The sequence below is a fragment of the Staurois parvus genome, unplaced genomic scaffold (assembly GCF_062004578.1).
Source record: "Staurois parvus isolate SC_StPar_1 unplaced genomic scaffold, SC_StPar_1.0 ptg000027l, whole genome shotgun sequence".
Taxonomy (NCBI): Eukaryota; Metazoa; Chordata; class Amphibia; order Anura; family Ranidae; genus Staurois; species Staurois parvus.
In genome coordinates this window covers 5,265,261-5,280,760 of record NW_028317823.1, presented here as the reverse complement: position 1 = coordinate 5,280,760, position 15,500 = coordinate 5,265,261, and the positions used below count along the sequence as shown (strand labels likewise).

Genomic DNA, 15,500 nt, shown 5'->3' with positions numbered 1-15,500 from the left:
GCTGTCCATGTCCCACTAGAGCAGGCTTTCTAAACCAAGGTTCCTCCAGACGTTGCTAGTGGTTCCCTGAGTTGTGGCTGATTGACCTCCCATTGGTCCCTGTATAGTTCAGAACCAACGTCACTTGACAAAGCCAGTGGCATGACCCGAGTGATCTTTTTAGTTGTCTGTAAGGGGGGGGGGATTCTGACTACCACTGTAAGAGGGAGCATTTTTCACTCTGACCTCCAACAAACTGATTAGTGGGAGTTCACCAACATCTGAACATTATTGCAAGGGTTCCTGTGGGGAAAGTGGTTGAGAAAGACCTCACTAGATAGATTACTCTTCACTTCTTGCCCCGGAGACACAACAGGAAATTGGAGGAAATTCATCAAATTGAGGAGAATTGTGGTCTTAGACAATTGTCACTGGAGAATTTGTCCTCAACCATCACTTTTCGCTCTGCTGATAACTCTAAAATTATGGATTTCCCAGCACTTTCTGTCTTGGTGACAGTGGTCATCAGAAACAATAAGCAGGGTGAATCTTCCAAATGGGAACACAGATGGCAAAAACCTGACAGAGAGTCCAACTGTTCCCTACTGTATCCAAAAATATAAAAAAAGAGAAATAAAGTTTTGCCTTTGCCTACATTTTAGGGTCCATTCACACCATATGCGCTGGGTTGCTTTGGGCGGCTTTGCAAACTGCAGAATTTAGGAGGAGCTGCTGTACTAACTACCCAATGTTAGTACAGCAATCTCCCCCGCTGAGATACTGTATTCTGACAGGGGGATGGCCGATGCCACCCAATATAACCAAAAGGTAGGCAATGCAATGTATCATAATAACGAATCACGTTGCCTCTTCACAGTGCAAGCAAGCATCATACAAAGCATAGCATGCCCCCAGCAATGTGAATGGGCCCTTAAAACAAAGCCAAATTTCAATCAACATTACCATAACCAAAATTAGTTTTGCTATCTGTAAATTAAAGTAGTTTATAACTTTTCAAAAGTGCATTGTCTCTGCAATCTGTCCCACTAGAATTATCTCTCTGGCACAAGAACTTTTTTCCATACTCGAAAAATTAGCAAATGTACAGAAAATAATTACAGGAAAAAAATCTAAGGGAAGAAGCAGATGAAAGAGGTAGTAAAAAACTAATTGAGGTTAACCAGGAGAAAAAAAAGGGGTTAAAACATTTTTTTCTCTTCATACAGTAAGAGTCGTTTATGAATTAAAGGATATTCTTATTATCCAAAAATAATCCATACACATTCCAATACTTAAAGTGTTACTAAACCCACAACAGTAAAATCAGTGCGGATTTACAGTAAAGTATGCTTGTTATACTCACTGTGGAACCTAATGGGTTAATCCTCTACATTGTGTAAAAAGGCTGTTTGATCCTGTCTTCCCTGATCCTCCCCTTCTTCCACAGTCCCCAATCCATCTGCTGATACTACAGAGCATTGGGAGCAAACTGCACATGCTCAGTTTGGTGTGTATTGCTAGAGAGTTTTTTTGTTCTTGGGAAGGTGCATGTGATCAGCACAGGGCCAATCAGTACTGTCCAGACAGAGGGTTGGGGGTCCTGCAGCCTCATAGGACAGTCAGAGGAGAATGAAAGCTTTAACCACAGCTCTGCTGGACACTAATAGAAGTCACAAGATTGCTCTAACTGCTGACGAGAAAAAGTATTTAGCAGTTAATATTTACTAAAATAATTGCCGTTCCATGCTGTGTGTACTGTGAGAGACCAGATATAGTGAATGCAGGGCCCTGGGTTTAGTGACACTTTAATCACCCTGTCATCTATTTTTTATTAAGTAATGTATTTGTTGTTCTGCCTTCTTGTAATGTACCCAATAAACTTCCAAGCCTCTCCTTTTCCCCTTCACTTTCAGTCTGTTTGTAAAGAGAGGTTGGCTATGTTCTTACATACAGTGGGACCATGGAGAATGAACATAGCCACCTTCTAACAAGAAGTCAGATCACAGCAGCTAAAAAAAGGAGCCTGGAGATTTGGAGGAGACTGAAAGTTATAGAATGGGTTTTTTAAAATTAGGAATACATATTCAAATATCATTTTTTTTAACAAAAAAAAAGACTACATCTCTATCTTTCAATTATAAATGAATGCAGAGCAGGACTGGGCTGCCAAAATAATAGTTCAGCCAGTACATCAGATTACACCAGTAGAGCAGCTCTGTAGTGTAATCAGTGGAGCTCCTGTTACTTTCACAGCCGTTTGCTCTGCTCTGTTTATCAGGAGTGCACAGAGCCTCGGGTACAGAGGGAACGGCTGTCACACTGACAGCAGAGGTCTACTGAGTGCACTGGAAGAGCGGCATCACTTATACAGCTACAACCATCTTACGCATAATATGCAAACACAACACTGCTCCCGGCCGATCTATGCTTCAACTCCTCTGCATACCCCAGGTGCTGGTCCAGCCTGTTTCCTGTCAGTATATCAACTAAATAACCAGTGAAAGAACACTACAAGAAGTGTGAAATGCATAAGTCTCTTGTATTCCTGTTTATTGTACTAAAGGAGATTTCTATCTATCGTGGTCAGGCGGTAATCCTTTTGTTATGTTCAACAGCCTAGAATAAGTGGTAAGCCCTGGGCCCCAGGTAGATGAGTCCCCGCCAATTGCTATATCTATTGGCAGACTTATTGATCACACATTTCCAACGTGGATATACTATGTTCAGACAAATACAAAAATGGGCACATTCAAAAAAGAAAAAAAAAACGAATGCAGCCATAACATTTAAAGACTGGTATATATCATAATTTTTTGGGGGGTTTAGATACTCTTTATGTTCTAAGACAGTGGTCTCCAAACTGTGGCCCGGGGGCCGAATGCTAACCTTTGCTTGCCTTTATCTTGACCTTGGAGCATTGTTTCTCTTACTGAAAAGACACAATATTCCTCCCACTAACACCAACAACGGGGCTCCATTCCTCCCACTGACACCAATGATTGGGCACCATTCCTCCCACTGACAACAACAATTGGGCACCATTCCTCCCACTGACAACAACAATTGGGCACCATTCTTCCCACTGATACCAACAATGTGACACTATTCCTCCCACTGACAGCAACAATGGGGCACTATTCCTCCCACTGACACCAACGATTGGGCACCATTCCTCCAACTGACACCAACAATTGAGCACTATTCTTCCCACTACCAATGATGGGGCACTATTCCTCCCACTGACACAAACAATGGGGCACCATTCCTCCCACTGACAACAACGATTGAGCACTATTCCTCTCACTTACACCAATGATTGGGCACTATTCCTCCCACTTATAGCAATGATGGGGCACTATTCCTCTCACTTACACCAATTATTGGGCACTATTCCTCCCACTGACACCAACAATTGGGCACTATTCCTCCCACTGACACCAACAACATGGCACTATTCCTCCCACTTACACGAACAACGTGGCACTATTCCTCCCACTTACGCGAACAACGTGGCACTTTTCCTCCCACTTACTCGAACAACGTGGCACTATTACTCCCACTTACGCGAACAATGTGGCACTATTACTCCCACTGACACCAACAACAGAGCACTATTCATCCCACTGACACCAACAATTGGGCACCATTCCTCTCACTGACACCAATGATTGGGCACCAATCCTCCCACTGAAACCTACAATTCAGCACTATTCTTCCCACTACCAATGATGGAACACTATTCCTTCCACTGACATCAATGATGGGGCACTGTTCCTCCCACTGACACAAATGACGGGGCACTACTCCTTCCACGGACACCAATGTCTGGCCCCCCCAAAAGTTTGATGGACAGTAAACTGGCCCTTTGTTTAGAAAGTTTGGAGACTCCTATTCTAAGATAAGCTGATCTTGCCATGTGAATATGCACAGCAGGAGACATAAAAATATAGAAGTACTGTAAAGGTGACACTGGTAGTGTCAGAGCCCATTCATACAACAGCGTGTGCGTTATCGTGTGAATAAGGCCTCATTAACATGGGCGTACCTATCCATACATCGGAGCGAAGGCCTGTCTTCACCCACATGGGATGCGCAGATATTCGTCGCAGTCTTGTGCAGGCAGCCTGTTCAAATCAATGACAGGAGGAAGGCTACACAGAGACCTGCATGGATCTCCAAGTGCATCCTAGCGTACACATCCATGCAGGTTCAATGCATGGAATAGAATGTGTGTGCACTGGTGTGCATTGCAACACTAGCTGCAATGTCGTACTTTTTCTTCAACTTTTCTGGTTATTATTATGCGCTAGGTGGGTTACAGTCATCATAACAAGCTTCGCTGTGCAAAATTGCAACATGTCCTATTTTTTTTTCATCAAAGATCAACACAGTGTATTGGTATAAACTGAAACCATAGAATATCATTCAAAATGCCTTGTTACTTTTGGACTTTGTTGGGTAAATTCAGCCCAACACTGTTGGTGTAAATGGATTCTGACTTCAACAATCCATCCATGACATATAGTCGTTCGTCCCAGACAACTGTGACTGATCAATAGTGGACAGAACAGTGACCTGCAATCTCTAGACATCTAAGGTCAAGCCAATGGAGAGGTTTTTACCAATGACTGCAACAATCAATGACCAATGACAGGTGATTGCTCAGAAGTAGAAGATTCTGAGGTTTACCTACTGTATACAGTATATAACAACGGTGTCACAGTGGTTTCTTACATTTCAATTTGAATGAACTCTGACTTGATATAAACAAGCATTGACAAATAATTATTGTACTACAACAAAAGGACCTCTCACCATTGTCAGGGTGAATGGATGGTTCTCCAGAGCCGAAACTTTGGGACAATGCAGAATGATGTACTGTAAAAACAAAATATACACATTTCTACCATTTGTATAGGAAATAAGTTCAGTCTATATAACCTAAAGATGAATTATGAACCTGCATTGTAAATGTAACACAGGTAGAATTCCATTCAATTTTTTCCATTTTAAGAACGTTTGATCATCATCTAATCATTGGTGGGGTCAAAAGTGAAGAGAAAGATCTAAGGAACAGGATGGAATTTTTTTTTATCAAACAAATACATTTCTAACAGTGAATGTGGTTTTCATTTGGGAAAGTCCATTTGATCGGAAGGTCCATTAATTCCAAAATCAAAGGTTAAAAGCAAACAAAATTGTGAAGTACTTTAATACATCTGTGAGGTAGTTGTATGGACTGAGAACTTTGTACAAATTTATGCACAAATGTATGTATGAAGATTTGTTCAAAAATCTACTAGTGTATGGCCAGCTTCAGTCACCCTTGGAAAAACTGCGCCTCAAAAAAAAAAGCGTAAGGAATATTGGAAAGTCATCTATACCTTTCCTCCAGGAGCCGTGACTTCTTCTCTCAGCAGGTGCCAAATAATGCGGCATTGGCCATGTGGTCTCTGCCGAAAAGAGTTCATGTAGAACTTGGCCCATTGTAGAATTCAAGGATTCCAGGAGAATGGTTAGTATTTCTGACCTCTGTGTTCTTTTTACCTATTTCTCAGGGGATCGTGTTTCTAAGGACAGCCTAAATTTTACAAACTACATTTGTACTTCTGAGAGTAATCAAATAAGTGTAGATTTTTTTTTATTCTGTGGTTTCATTTCAGGATCCATTAATGTCAATAAATGTCATCAGTCTATTATATCTAATGTATTTAACACCATGGGATGTCTGCAGTGAAATGAATCTAATTACTCAATACAGCAGGTTAGGTCGTACTCAGTAATAAATAATATAATAAAAAATGGACTGAAGAACTATTAGCTATTACAGCCCAGGGGTAAATATTGACCCAAAAATACATCTGGGGAAGTGCTTTCTAAGATCCATAATGGGAGACTGAAATAATTACAATTATTTTCTTCAGTGCTCACAATTCATTAACAACTAAATGATGCTGAAATACACCCAGCATTATGGGTTTTATTCCTCGAATATAACTTTATGTATGGTTAGAGTGGTTGTAAAAGAGACAATTTTTGGGAGCTCCAATCTATCAAGCTCCCTATTCTAAAATGCTATTACAACTGGACCTTTGAAGACCTCTATGTGGGTGCCACACCTGTCACCTGTTGCTGGGTTGGAGCAGGGTATGGAAGCTGCTGGTTTGGCAATGTGGCCCTGCTGAAAAGGGCCAGAGTTTGTGTAGAACTCAGATCACTGTAAAATTCAATGAATCCAAGAGAATAGTTAATAACTACTTGACCTCCAGGCCCTTTTCTGACACTTTTGTTTACAAGTAAAAATCAATATTTTTTGTTAATAAAATTGTTAGAACCACCAAACATTATATATTTTTCAAAGCAGAGGCCCTAGAGAATAAAATAGTGGGTTTTGCAATTTTTTATGTCACACGGTATTTGTGCAGTGGTTTTGCAGAAGCAATTTTTTGGGGGAAAAATACACTTTTTTTTGTCACTTAATGCAAAAAAAAAAAACAGTACAGTACACATTTTTTTGTAAAATATAAAAGATGATGTTACACTGAAGAAAAAGATAGCAAACATGTCATGTTTTAAAATTGTGAATGCCCATGCAACGGCGACCAAACATCATTAATTTTACAATCCATAGGTGACGTTTTAAAAGCCTTTACAGCTGCGTTCACCTTTGCGCACAAGCATGGGGGACTTTAATTTTTTTTTTTTAATTATTTATACTTTTTGTTTTATAATATAAAAAGTATAATCCATACCTTCTGGTAGGAAGGTTAGGAGGGACCCAGAGGAATTTTTTTTTGTAAAGTGCATGCGGTTCCCCCTAAAAAGCCATAGCAGGCCCTTTAGGCCTGGTAGGACTTTTAAGGGGAACCCCACCTCCCAAAAATAGGGGGGGAGTGCATAGGGCTTCCTCTAAAGCCATATTAGGCCCTTTAGGCCTGGTAGGACTTTTAAGGGGATCACCACCCACAAACAATGGGGGGGAAGCATGGGGTCCCCCCTAAAATTCCTACCAGACCCTTGATCAAAGCACGGGCCTGGCAGGTCAGGAAAGGGGACCCCCTCTCCTGAACCGTACCAGGCCACATATCCTTAACAAAGTACCTTGTCCCCATAACATGGGATGTGGTTGTGGGGGTCTGCGAGAGGTGACTTATTGGAATCTAGAAGCCCAGTTTAACAAGGGGCCCCCCAGATCCCCCCCCCCCTTGTGAATGAGTATGGGGTATATAGTACCCTATCTGTTCACCAAAAAATGTGTATGTGTAAAATGTGACTAAAAACACAACAGTTTTTGACAAGCCCTTTATTAAAAAGAAAAAAAGCCAAAAAAAGGTTCCATCATTGTAATCCATCGTCAATCACGGTGTGCAGCATTGTCACAATGCCACCGACGTGCCAAAAAAAAACACTACTGCTGAACCGTCCACACCCTGCCGAGCACTTGCCGCTCTCTGACATTTGCGGGTCAGATGTAAAAAATTGGGCGAAGCTAGCAATGACATCACCGCTATCTCCACTCAATTGTGCAGTCAGGGCCTGGACTGAGTAAAGCTAAAAGGGAGAGCCAGCATGACTGGGGCTTGCAGATGAGGTGGAGACTGGATTTGGGTGGGAGTATAGGCAGATGGGGGTGGTTACTCACCTGATTGGAGCAATCGGGCTTGAGGGTGGTCTTGCTAGAGTGAGGAGAGGGGTTGGGACTTGTCGGAGGTCAGTCGGAGCTTGTGCAGCACGGGTGAGGTTTCTCCTGCCCTCCCTCCCTGGAGCTGTTTAGTTGTTTGTTTTGCTGTTTTGTTTTGTTTGCTTTGTTTATTGGTTTATGTCCTTTTTGTGTTTGTCCTGTTGTTTGTTTTGTGTGTGTTCATTGATTTGTTTCTTCTCATTGGCTGAGACAGAAGCGGGAACCATTTGCTCCCACTGCTGTAAATCACAGTCAGTGAGCTAATGAGAAGAGAGAGGGGGTGGGGCCAGCGGAGCAGTGGGTGCCCCCATAGCAAGCTACTTGCTGTGGGGGCACCTGACAGGAGGGAAGAGCCAATAGAGCTTGCCAGGACCCGAGACGAGGAGGATCAAGGCCACTCTGTGGAAAACCACTACACACAGCAAGTAAGTATAGATATTTTCTTAAAAAAAAATAAGCCTTAAAATCACTTTAATTCATCTATATACATGTTAAGTTATTATGTTGAAATGCTAAATATGATACCATGTCAGTAGCATTTAATCCAGAGGAAGTGAATAATGTTCACGAAACGCGTTGAGCATTGGGATGCGCTTGATCTTGGCATTTGACTGTTACCTTGTGGAACTAGAACACTAATATTTGCGTGTTAGGTATGGAGCTCTAACTATAGCAGACCAACTAGTTTATTTAATATAGACATGTCCTGTATATAATTATCCTATTATTGTTCTGTATTAGGCTACTTTCACACTGATCCACGGCCAAAAAGCATATGTGTCTTTACCGAGTTTTTACTGTATTTGCAGTGCATGTTTTACAAGACATGTGACTCAAAAAAGCACCAAAAACGCAACACAAGTATGTTTTTGATGCGTTGTTGCTGCATTTTCCACTGAATTCAAAGAGGAAGTGCGTTTTTGGTGCATTTTTTTAACGCACCAAAAATGCAACAAGTAGAACTTTGAAAAACCGCACTGGAACTGCAAATGACCAATGCGAAGAGTTCCATAGGAATACATGATCACACATTTTTTTTCTACTTTTTTTAAAAACAAAAGCAGAATAAAAACAGATCAATGTGAAAGCAGTCTTATTATTATATTGTATTTGTTGTACCTCATATAAAGTTCCATGACATTTTAATTACTGTAACTAATACACCCAATACACTGTCTGTCGCACAGTCTTTGTATGAAGCTATTACCACATTGGCACATGTAAAATGATAGCAAGGAAAGACTGAAGATTTGTTTTAGAACAATCGCCATAGACTGTTTATTGATTTTGCTTTTGTCTGACATTATAACTAGCAATGAGACCAATAAATTTACTTACTTGACCAGGGCTGGCTTTAAAGTTTTCTTTTATCATCCTAATTTCAAGGACTTTACATGGATGAAGAATGACGGAAGTGATGGTCACAGGTTTAGTGCTGCGGAAATATCTGTATAACCTCTCAGTGCAGTACAAGCACAGGGGAGCTGAAATCCACATCCAGGTCTAAACAGAAACAGACAGCATGTCAGAGAGAGAATTACCATCCTTCATGAGGGTTAAAGAGTCATCGACTGTGTGAATATATTACACAAATAATTTATTCATTTTTAAAAATAAATTTTAGTACTGGTGTTAAATCTGAACTTTAGGTTTACAGATAAATTATCCAATAAAATATATATAAGAGGCCCGATCATTCTCTGCTGCAAGTTCACTTAGAAGTCAAAGTGACTGGACAGTGAATGAAGAAGCAGCACACCAATGACCTCACCTCTCTGTCACTTTGCTCTCTCCTTCTATTAGCATGATCCTTGCTTTGCAGCATACCCGTCTGTCTCCTTGTGCTACTTCTCCCTCCCCCTGCCTGAGCTCTGATGAGCATAGAATGCAAGTGGTTGATACCAAGTTAAATTTACATAAAAAAATAAATTTAATGATTAAAGAGCTGCTTTAATTTTTTTTTTATCCTACCTTGTAAACTCTAGAGATGGTGTTCAGGTAAGTATTAGGAGGGCAGTGTTAAACCTTAACTTCACCCCTTCACAGTTCTGCTTTTCTGCCCCCCCCAACTCAACATTTGGCCAATTTTTGGGGGGAGTAGAGTGGGTACCTGGTTTTGACAGATACCCACTCTCATTTCCACCAGGATTGCCTAGGTGATCTGAGTAGAAATTTGCCACCCTCTCCCCCTGCCCGCAGCCTCTTGAGACATATCACAGGTCTCAGGAGGCTGTGAGACCATTCAGAGGATGCAGCGCAGCTCGCACATGTGCAGTGGGGGACTCGGGTGTGAAATCACAAGGAGTTACAGCCAGCTTCCAACAGTTAGCATGGTGGCATCGGGGACCTGACAACTGGTGAATAACCAGCCTGGTTGATGACAAAGGTAGGGGCAGCACAGCCATGGGTAGCATTGGCAGCTATCATCATGGATAAAGTAAATGTCTGCGAGCAATATCCATCTGTACTATCACCCATGCCATGTATGGATGTTAATTTACCCTGCACTGCTATATGGTAATCTATATTGCTTTTAAAATCCACCTCTAACTGAAGATGATTCATAACTCTCAGTGTTCTTATTGGTCATTCTGCTTCCAAAATCTCTATTACTGTGGTGTTTATTTTGCTCTTATTGTCTAACTCAAATTTATGAGTTGATCCTAATCTTTACAACTTTGCCCTCCTGCTCTCTTTTTGTCTCTTGTAGTCCTCCTTTGGTGTGAGAAATTTGCCCTGCTAGCCATGTGTATATCCTATGCACTCTTAATTGATTAATTGGCAATACCCCCACCCAACTCAATGTAAATGTAGGCCTTCCTTAGGGGAGGCACAGCCAGGGGCAGCATTGGCAACTATCATCATGGATAAAGTATTGATCTTGGATTGAGCATTGCACTTCGGCTCTGAACTTCAGTGAAAGCACAAAGTGAGAAACCACAGCAGACAACTTCAAATACTAACCAGACTACAGGTGACCTGTTTCCCCATCCAGCTTTTTCATCTCTTACCCAGTCTGCTTCTTCATCTCACCACTTTGTAACATGCAATCCCTACTCCTCCTTCTCAAACTCTCTCTCCTTCAACCTTCTTCTCCACTCCACAACTTATATATATCACCCTCACTCCTGTCTTCACCTTATTACTGTACTCATCAACTCCTTCTAATTCTGAACCCACATACTAATAAAACCTCCAGGACACTAGGACCTGTCCCTCCATATAAGTCATACTCCCATATTACCTCTCTCACCCTTCTGCTTCTCCTAACATCTGGAGACCGCCATCTTTTTCCTTTGACCAATACACCTGGCACACCCTATCCTCCAACAGCGGCCGCAATCCACACAATCTGGTTACTATTCCTCTTTCTAGCACCAGCCTCCCCTGTTCCTGTGCCCTTTGGAATGCCCGCTCTGTCTGTAACAAACTCACCTCTGTCCATGACCTTTTTATCACAAACTCCTTTAACCTTCTTGCAATTACGGAAACCTGGCTTCATTGAATCTGACTTTCCCTCTCCTGCTGCCCTCTCCCATGGTGGTCTCCTTTGGACTCACTCTCCAAGGCTTAGTGGATGGAAAGGAGGTGGAGTTGGAATCCTCCTATCCCCTCAAAGCACTTTTCAGGTCCTTTATTCACCTCCCTCTCTGTTCCTCTCCTCATTTGAAGTTCACGCTATTCGTCTATTCTCTCCAGTTTCTTTAAGAATTGCGGTGATCTATCGACCTCCTGGACCAGTATCAAGCTTCCTTAATGACTTCTCTGCCTGGCTGCCTTACTTTCTCTCTTCTTACATTCCCACAATCATTCTTGGTGACTTCAACATCCCTGTAATTCTTAACACTCCTGCTACCTCTAAACTTCTAAGCCTAACCACTTTTTTTGACCTAAAATAATGGACACATGCTTTTACTCACTCGAATGGTAACTGCTTCGACCTTGTATTCTCCTACCTATGCACTCCTTGACATCCTCACCAACTTTCCGTTTACACTCTCTCATCACTCCCTTATTAGCTTCACTTTCTCCTTGGCTTCCTCCTCCTTGTCTTCCAACTACTAAATAGTTACCCGTGGAAACCTTCACTATCTTAACCCCTCTCTTCTTTTTTCGGCAACAGATTGTCTCTATGACAAAATCTCAGTCCTGTCCTGCCCCAACCTGTTCACTTCTGTCTAAAACAGTTCATTGTCACCATGTTCGTGGACACATTGGCCCCCTCCCTACACACAGAATAAGGCCCCAACTGCTACAGCCCTAGCAAAGAGACAGTATCAGATGCCTCAAAAAACGTAGCCATGCTCTGGAGAGTTTATGGTGTAAGACTAAGACCCAGCAAGACTTCGACTAATAAAAAATCTGCCCTTAAAAAATACAACTCCTGTCTCCACACTGCCAAACAGACCTATTTTATCACTCTCATTAACACCCCTTCACACAATTCCCATCTAGTCTTTTCTACCTTTAACTCTCTACTTCGTCCTTCTTTACCTCCACTCACTAATTCACTCACTACCCAGGAGATCGCTAATCACTTAAAAAATAAGATGGATACTTGATATTTGTGACGAGATTGACCACTGTGCATAAATATCTCTCTCGCTCTACACTCCTTGTCCACATGCACAATCTATACTTCCCTTCTTTAACCCAGCTACTATATAGGAGCTTGGTAAACTTTTTTATAAAGCCCACCTAACCATCTATCCCCTGGACCCTGTTCCCTCACAAATACTACGGAGACTCTCTGGCTCTATCCTTCACTCTTTAACTCATATCTTCAATTTCCCCCTTTCTACTGACTCTCTAAAACATGTGCTAGTCACCCCCATACTTAAAAAGGCCTCACTGGACCCCACCAATCTTAGAAACCTAAGACCCATCTCCTTACTCCCTTTTTCCTTCAAACTCCTTGAACGTCTAGTCTACAACCAGCTGAGCTGCCACCTTATTGAGAATAACCTTCTTGATCCCCTTTAGTCTGGATTTTGCCCACAACACTCCACAGAAACTGCTCTCCTAAAACTCAAAAACAACTTGCTAACCGCTAAAACTAATGGTCACTATTTCATATTCTTACTCTTGAACCTCTCTACTGACACAGTTGACCACCCCCTCCTCCTCAAAAAACAGGTCTCTCCCCCGTCGGAGATACTCGGTGATCACCGGGTGCCAGCAAGGATTCATTTGCCAGGACCCAGTGATTGACAGCCAAGGCCACGAATGGCGGCCCCTACCCGGAACTGCAAAATCATGTATATATACACGTGATTTTGCACACCCGTGCCACCCTGTAGCAGTATTTCTGCACCAGACTGACATCTACCCATGAAGACATTTTGATAATCACATAATTCCTCCCAAAAGGCATCCCACTGCTTTCATCAGGGCTGAGGGTCCCTGCATGAAATACTGAGGAAGGGTGTGATGTTTATCACTGGTATAAACAATCATAATGTGTAAAAAAACAAAACCCTGATCATCTCCCCAGAGTAGTACAGTGTTACTATGGTAACACTGTATTGCCCTGATCACCGCCACACCAGTTATATGATAATGCTGTACTGCACTGGTGACAGTATGTAAAAAAAAAAAATCATTAAAAAAAAATGTTTAAATGTATTCATTTTCCAAAAAATTGTAACCAAAAATTACAACTAACTCACCATGCTTCTTACTAAATACCTTGGACTGTCTACTTTTCATAAATGAGTCATTTGGGGGATATTTGTACTTTCCTGGAATTTTAGGGCCTCAGGAAAAGAGGCTGTCAATACATCAGGATTGATAGATTTTCAGATATATCCCATAGTTTGTAGACTCTATAATTTTCCTACAGGTAAAATAATATGCACTGATTTGGGTTATTTTTACCAAAGAAATGTAGCAGAATACATTTTAGCCTAAGTTCATGAAAAAAGATTATTTTGGAAAATGTTATAACAGAACAGAAGAAAAAAATACCACCAAAAGAAAGCTCTATTTGTATGAAAAAAATGCTACAAATTTAATTTGTGTACAGTGTTCCATGGCTGAGTAACTGTCATTCAAAGTGTGACAGCACTGAAAGTAAAACATTGGCCTGGACAGGAAGGGGGTGAAAGTGTTGGATATTGAAGTTGTTACAAATGGAATTTGCATGATAAGTGGGGAAAGGAGGAACCAGGGAAGACTAAATATCCACTCGTCCGCAGTACATTGCGGGTGGGCAGTCTGCACAAGCAAACTGACATTGTCAGGAATGGACTCGCCAATGGTGGTGGGACTCACCTGCCTTGTGGGCTGCAGTACCAGGGCTGGCCAATGGGTGCTCTCAGCAGCCAGAAGCTCACTCCTGCAATCAAGCCATCACCTAAGGCTGATTGCAGGAGGTGTATTTAAGGAATGGCCAGGCCTGCAGTCAGGGCCTTGGTGTATTGTTTCCCATGAACCCCTGTACCTGGTATCCTGAGAATCTTCTGTTGCCGACCTCTGCATTGTTCCTGACCCTGCTGACCGTCTCCTGTTTAAACCCTGCTTGCCTGACCATCCTTCTGCCTGATCCTCTGTACCGCGCTGCCCGTGAGTTACTGAACCCGGCTTGTGACCCTGACCATTCTCTGCCTGCTCCTCCGTTACCTCGCTGCCCGCACATTGCTGACCTGGCCTGCCTGACTATGCCTTACGCTACCCAGACGATCCATCCATCCCGCACAGATCTGTCCCTATTACCAGGCCTCCAGCCTCTTCACGTCAGACTCCTTTCCCTGCACACCTCTGACGATGCTCTCTACCATTGCCGGACGTACTCAGGGGTCGCGACCTGGTCTCAGTCTGCTCCAAGTCCATCCCCACCATCAGGGGCCCTGGTGAATAAGCAGATTGGGACTTAGACCCCGCGCCCTGAGGAACCCCGTGCTGTGGGCTGCTAGAGACGCCGCCAGGTGGTGCTTAACAGTACCAAACGGCCTGCCCGACCATTCCACCTTGCCAGCCCTGACTACACCTGTGTTCCCACACATTTCTGGTCATACCCGGATCCCTGGCATAACATCAAGGCCCTGACTGCAGGCCTGGCCATTCCTTAAATACACCTCCTGCAATCAGCCTCAGGTGATGGCTTGATTGCAGGAGTGAGCTTCTGGCTGCTGAGAGCACCCGCTGGCCAGCCCTGGTACTGCAGCCCACAAGGCAGGTGAGTCCCACCACCATTGGTGAGTCCATTCCTGACAGACATACTCGTGCGTTGCTGCCTGTTTCCAGATTTCGGGTGTACGCTCTCCCCTGTCCCCGCCTGCCTACTGTGATTGTACACAGAGGGACCCATCAGCAAGTCAAAGATTCATGGCCAGGACCTGCTGATCGGCTGTGTCCAATCACAGCCCAGGACTCTGTGTTGACATTTAACACAGAACTCTGTCCAGAGGGACCAACCTCATTGTTTCCCATCCCTGCAAAGCAGGGATGAGAAACTAAGAGGTGATTAGTAAAAAGCAGCACACTTTACACAGATTTAACCCCTTGATCACCCTAGATGTTAACCCCTTCCCAACCACTGTCATTATTACAGTGACAGTGTATAGTATTACCACTGATCACTATATTAGTGTCACTGGTGATATCAGTGGCAGTTAGTCAGTTCCCCCAGCATCAGTTAGTGTCAGACTGCCCACCGTACTATCACAGTCCTGTTATAAGTCACTGATCATTGCTACTAGCTACTATTTAAAAAATAATCCAGTATATAAGCATCTAACAGAATAAATTTTGCCCAAAATTTATAAAGAAATGTTATTTGTTTTATTTATTTTTTATTAGATATGTTTTGAAGCAGAAAGAAAAAATGTTTTGTTTTTTT

The 15,500-nt window shown here is 42.6% G+C and overlaps 1 protein-coding gene across 3 annotated transcripts in view; it reads right to left on the bottom strand.

Moving 5' to 3' along the window:
- Positions 1-15,500, bottom strand: part of NOX4 (NADPH oxidase 4) — a 352,340-nt gene that overhangs the window by 170,569 nt on the left and 166,271 nt on the right. For all 3 annotated transcript variants that reach the window (XM_089656614.1, XM_089656605.1, XM_089656621.1), the window contains exons 10-11: positions 8,999-9,163; positions 4,795-4,857 (exon numbers count right to left, since the gene is read on the bottom strand). In XM_089656614.1, the coding sequence (XP_089512740.1) occupies positions 4,795-4,857; positions 8,999-9,163 (228 nt within the window). The remainder of the gene's footprint in view (positions 1-4,794; positions 4,858-8,998; positions 9,164-15,500) is intronic.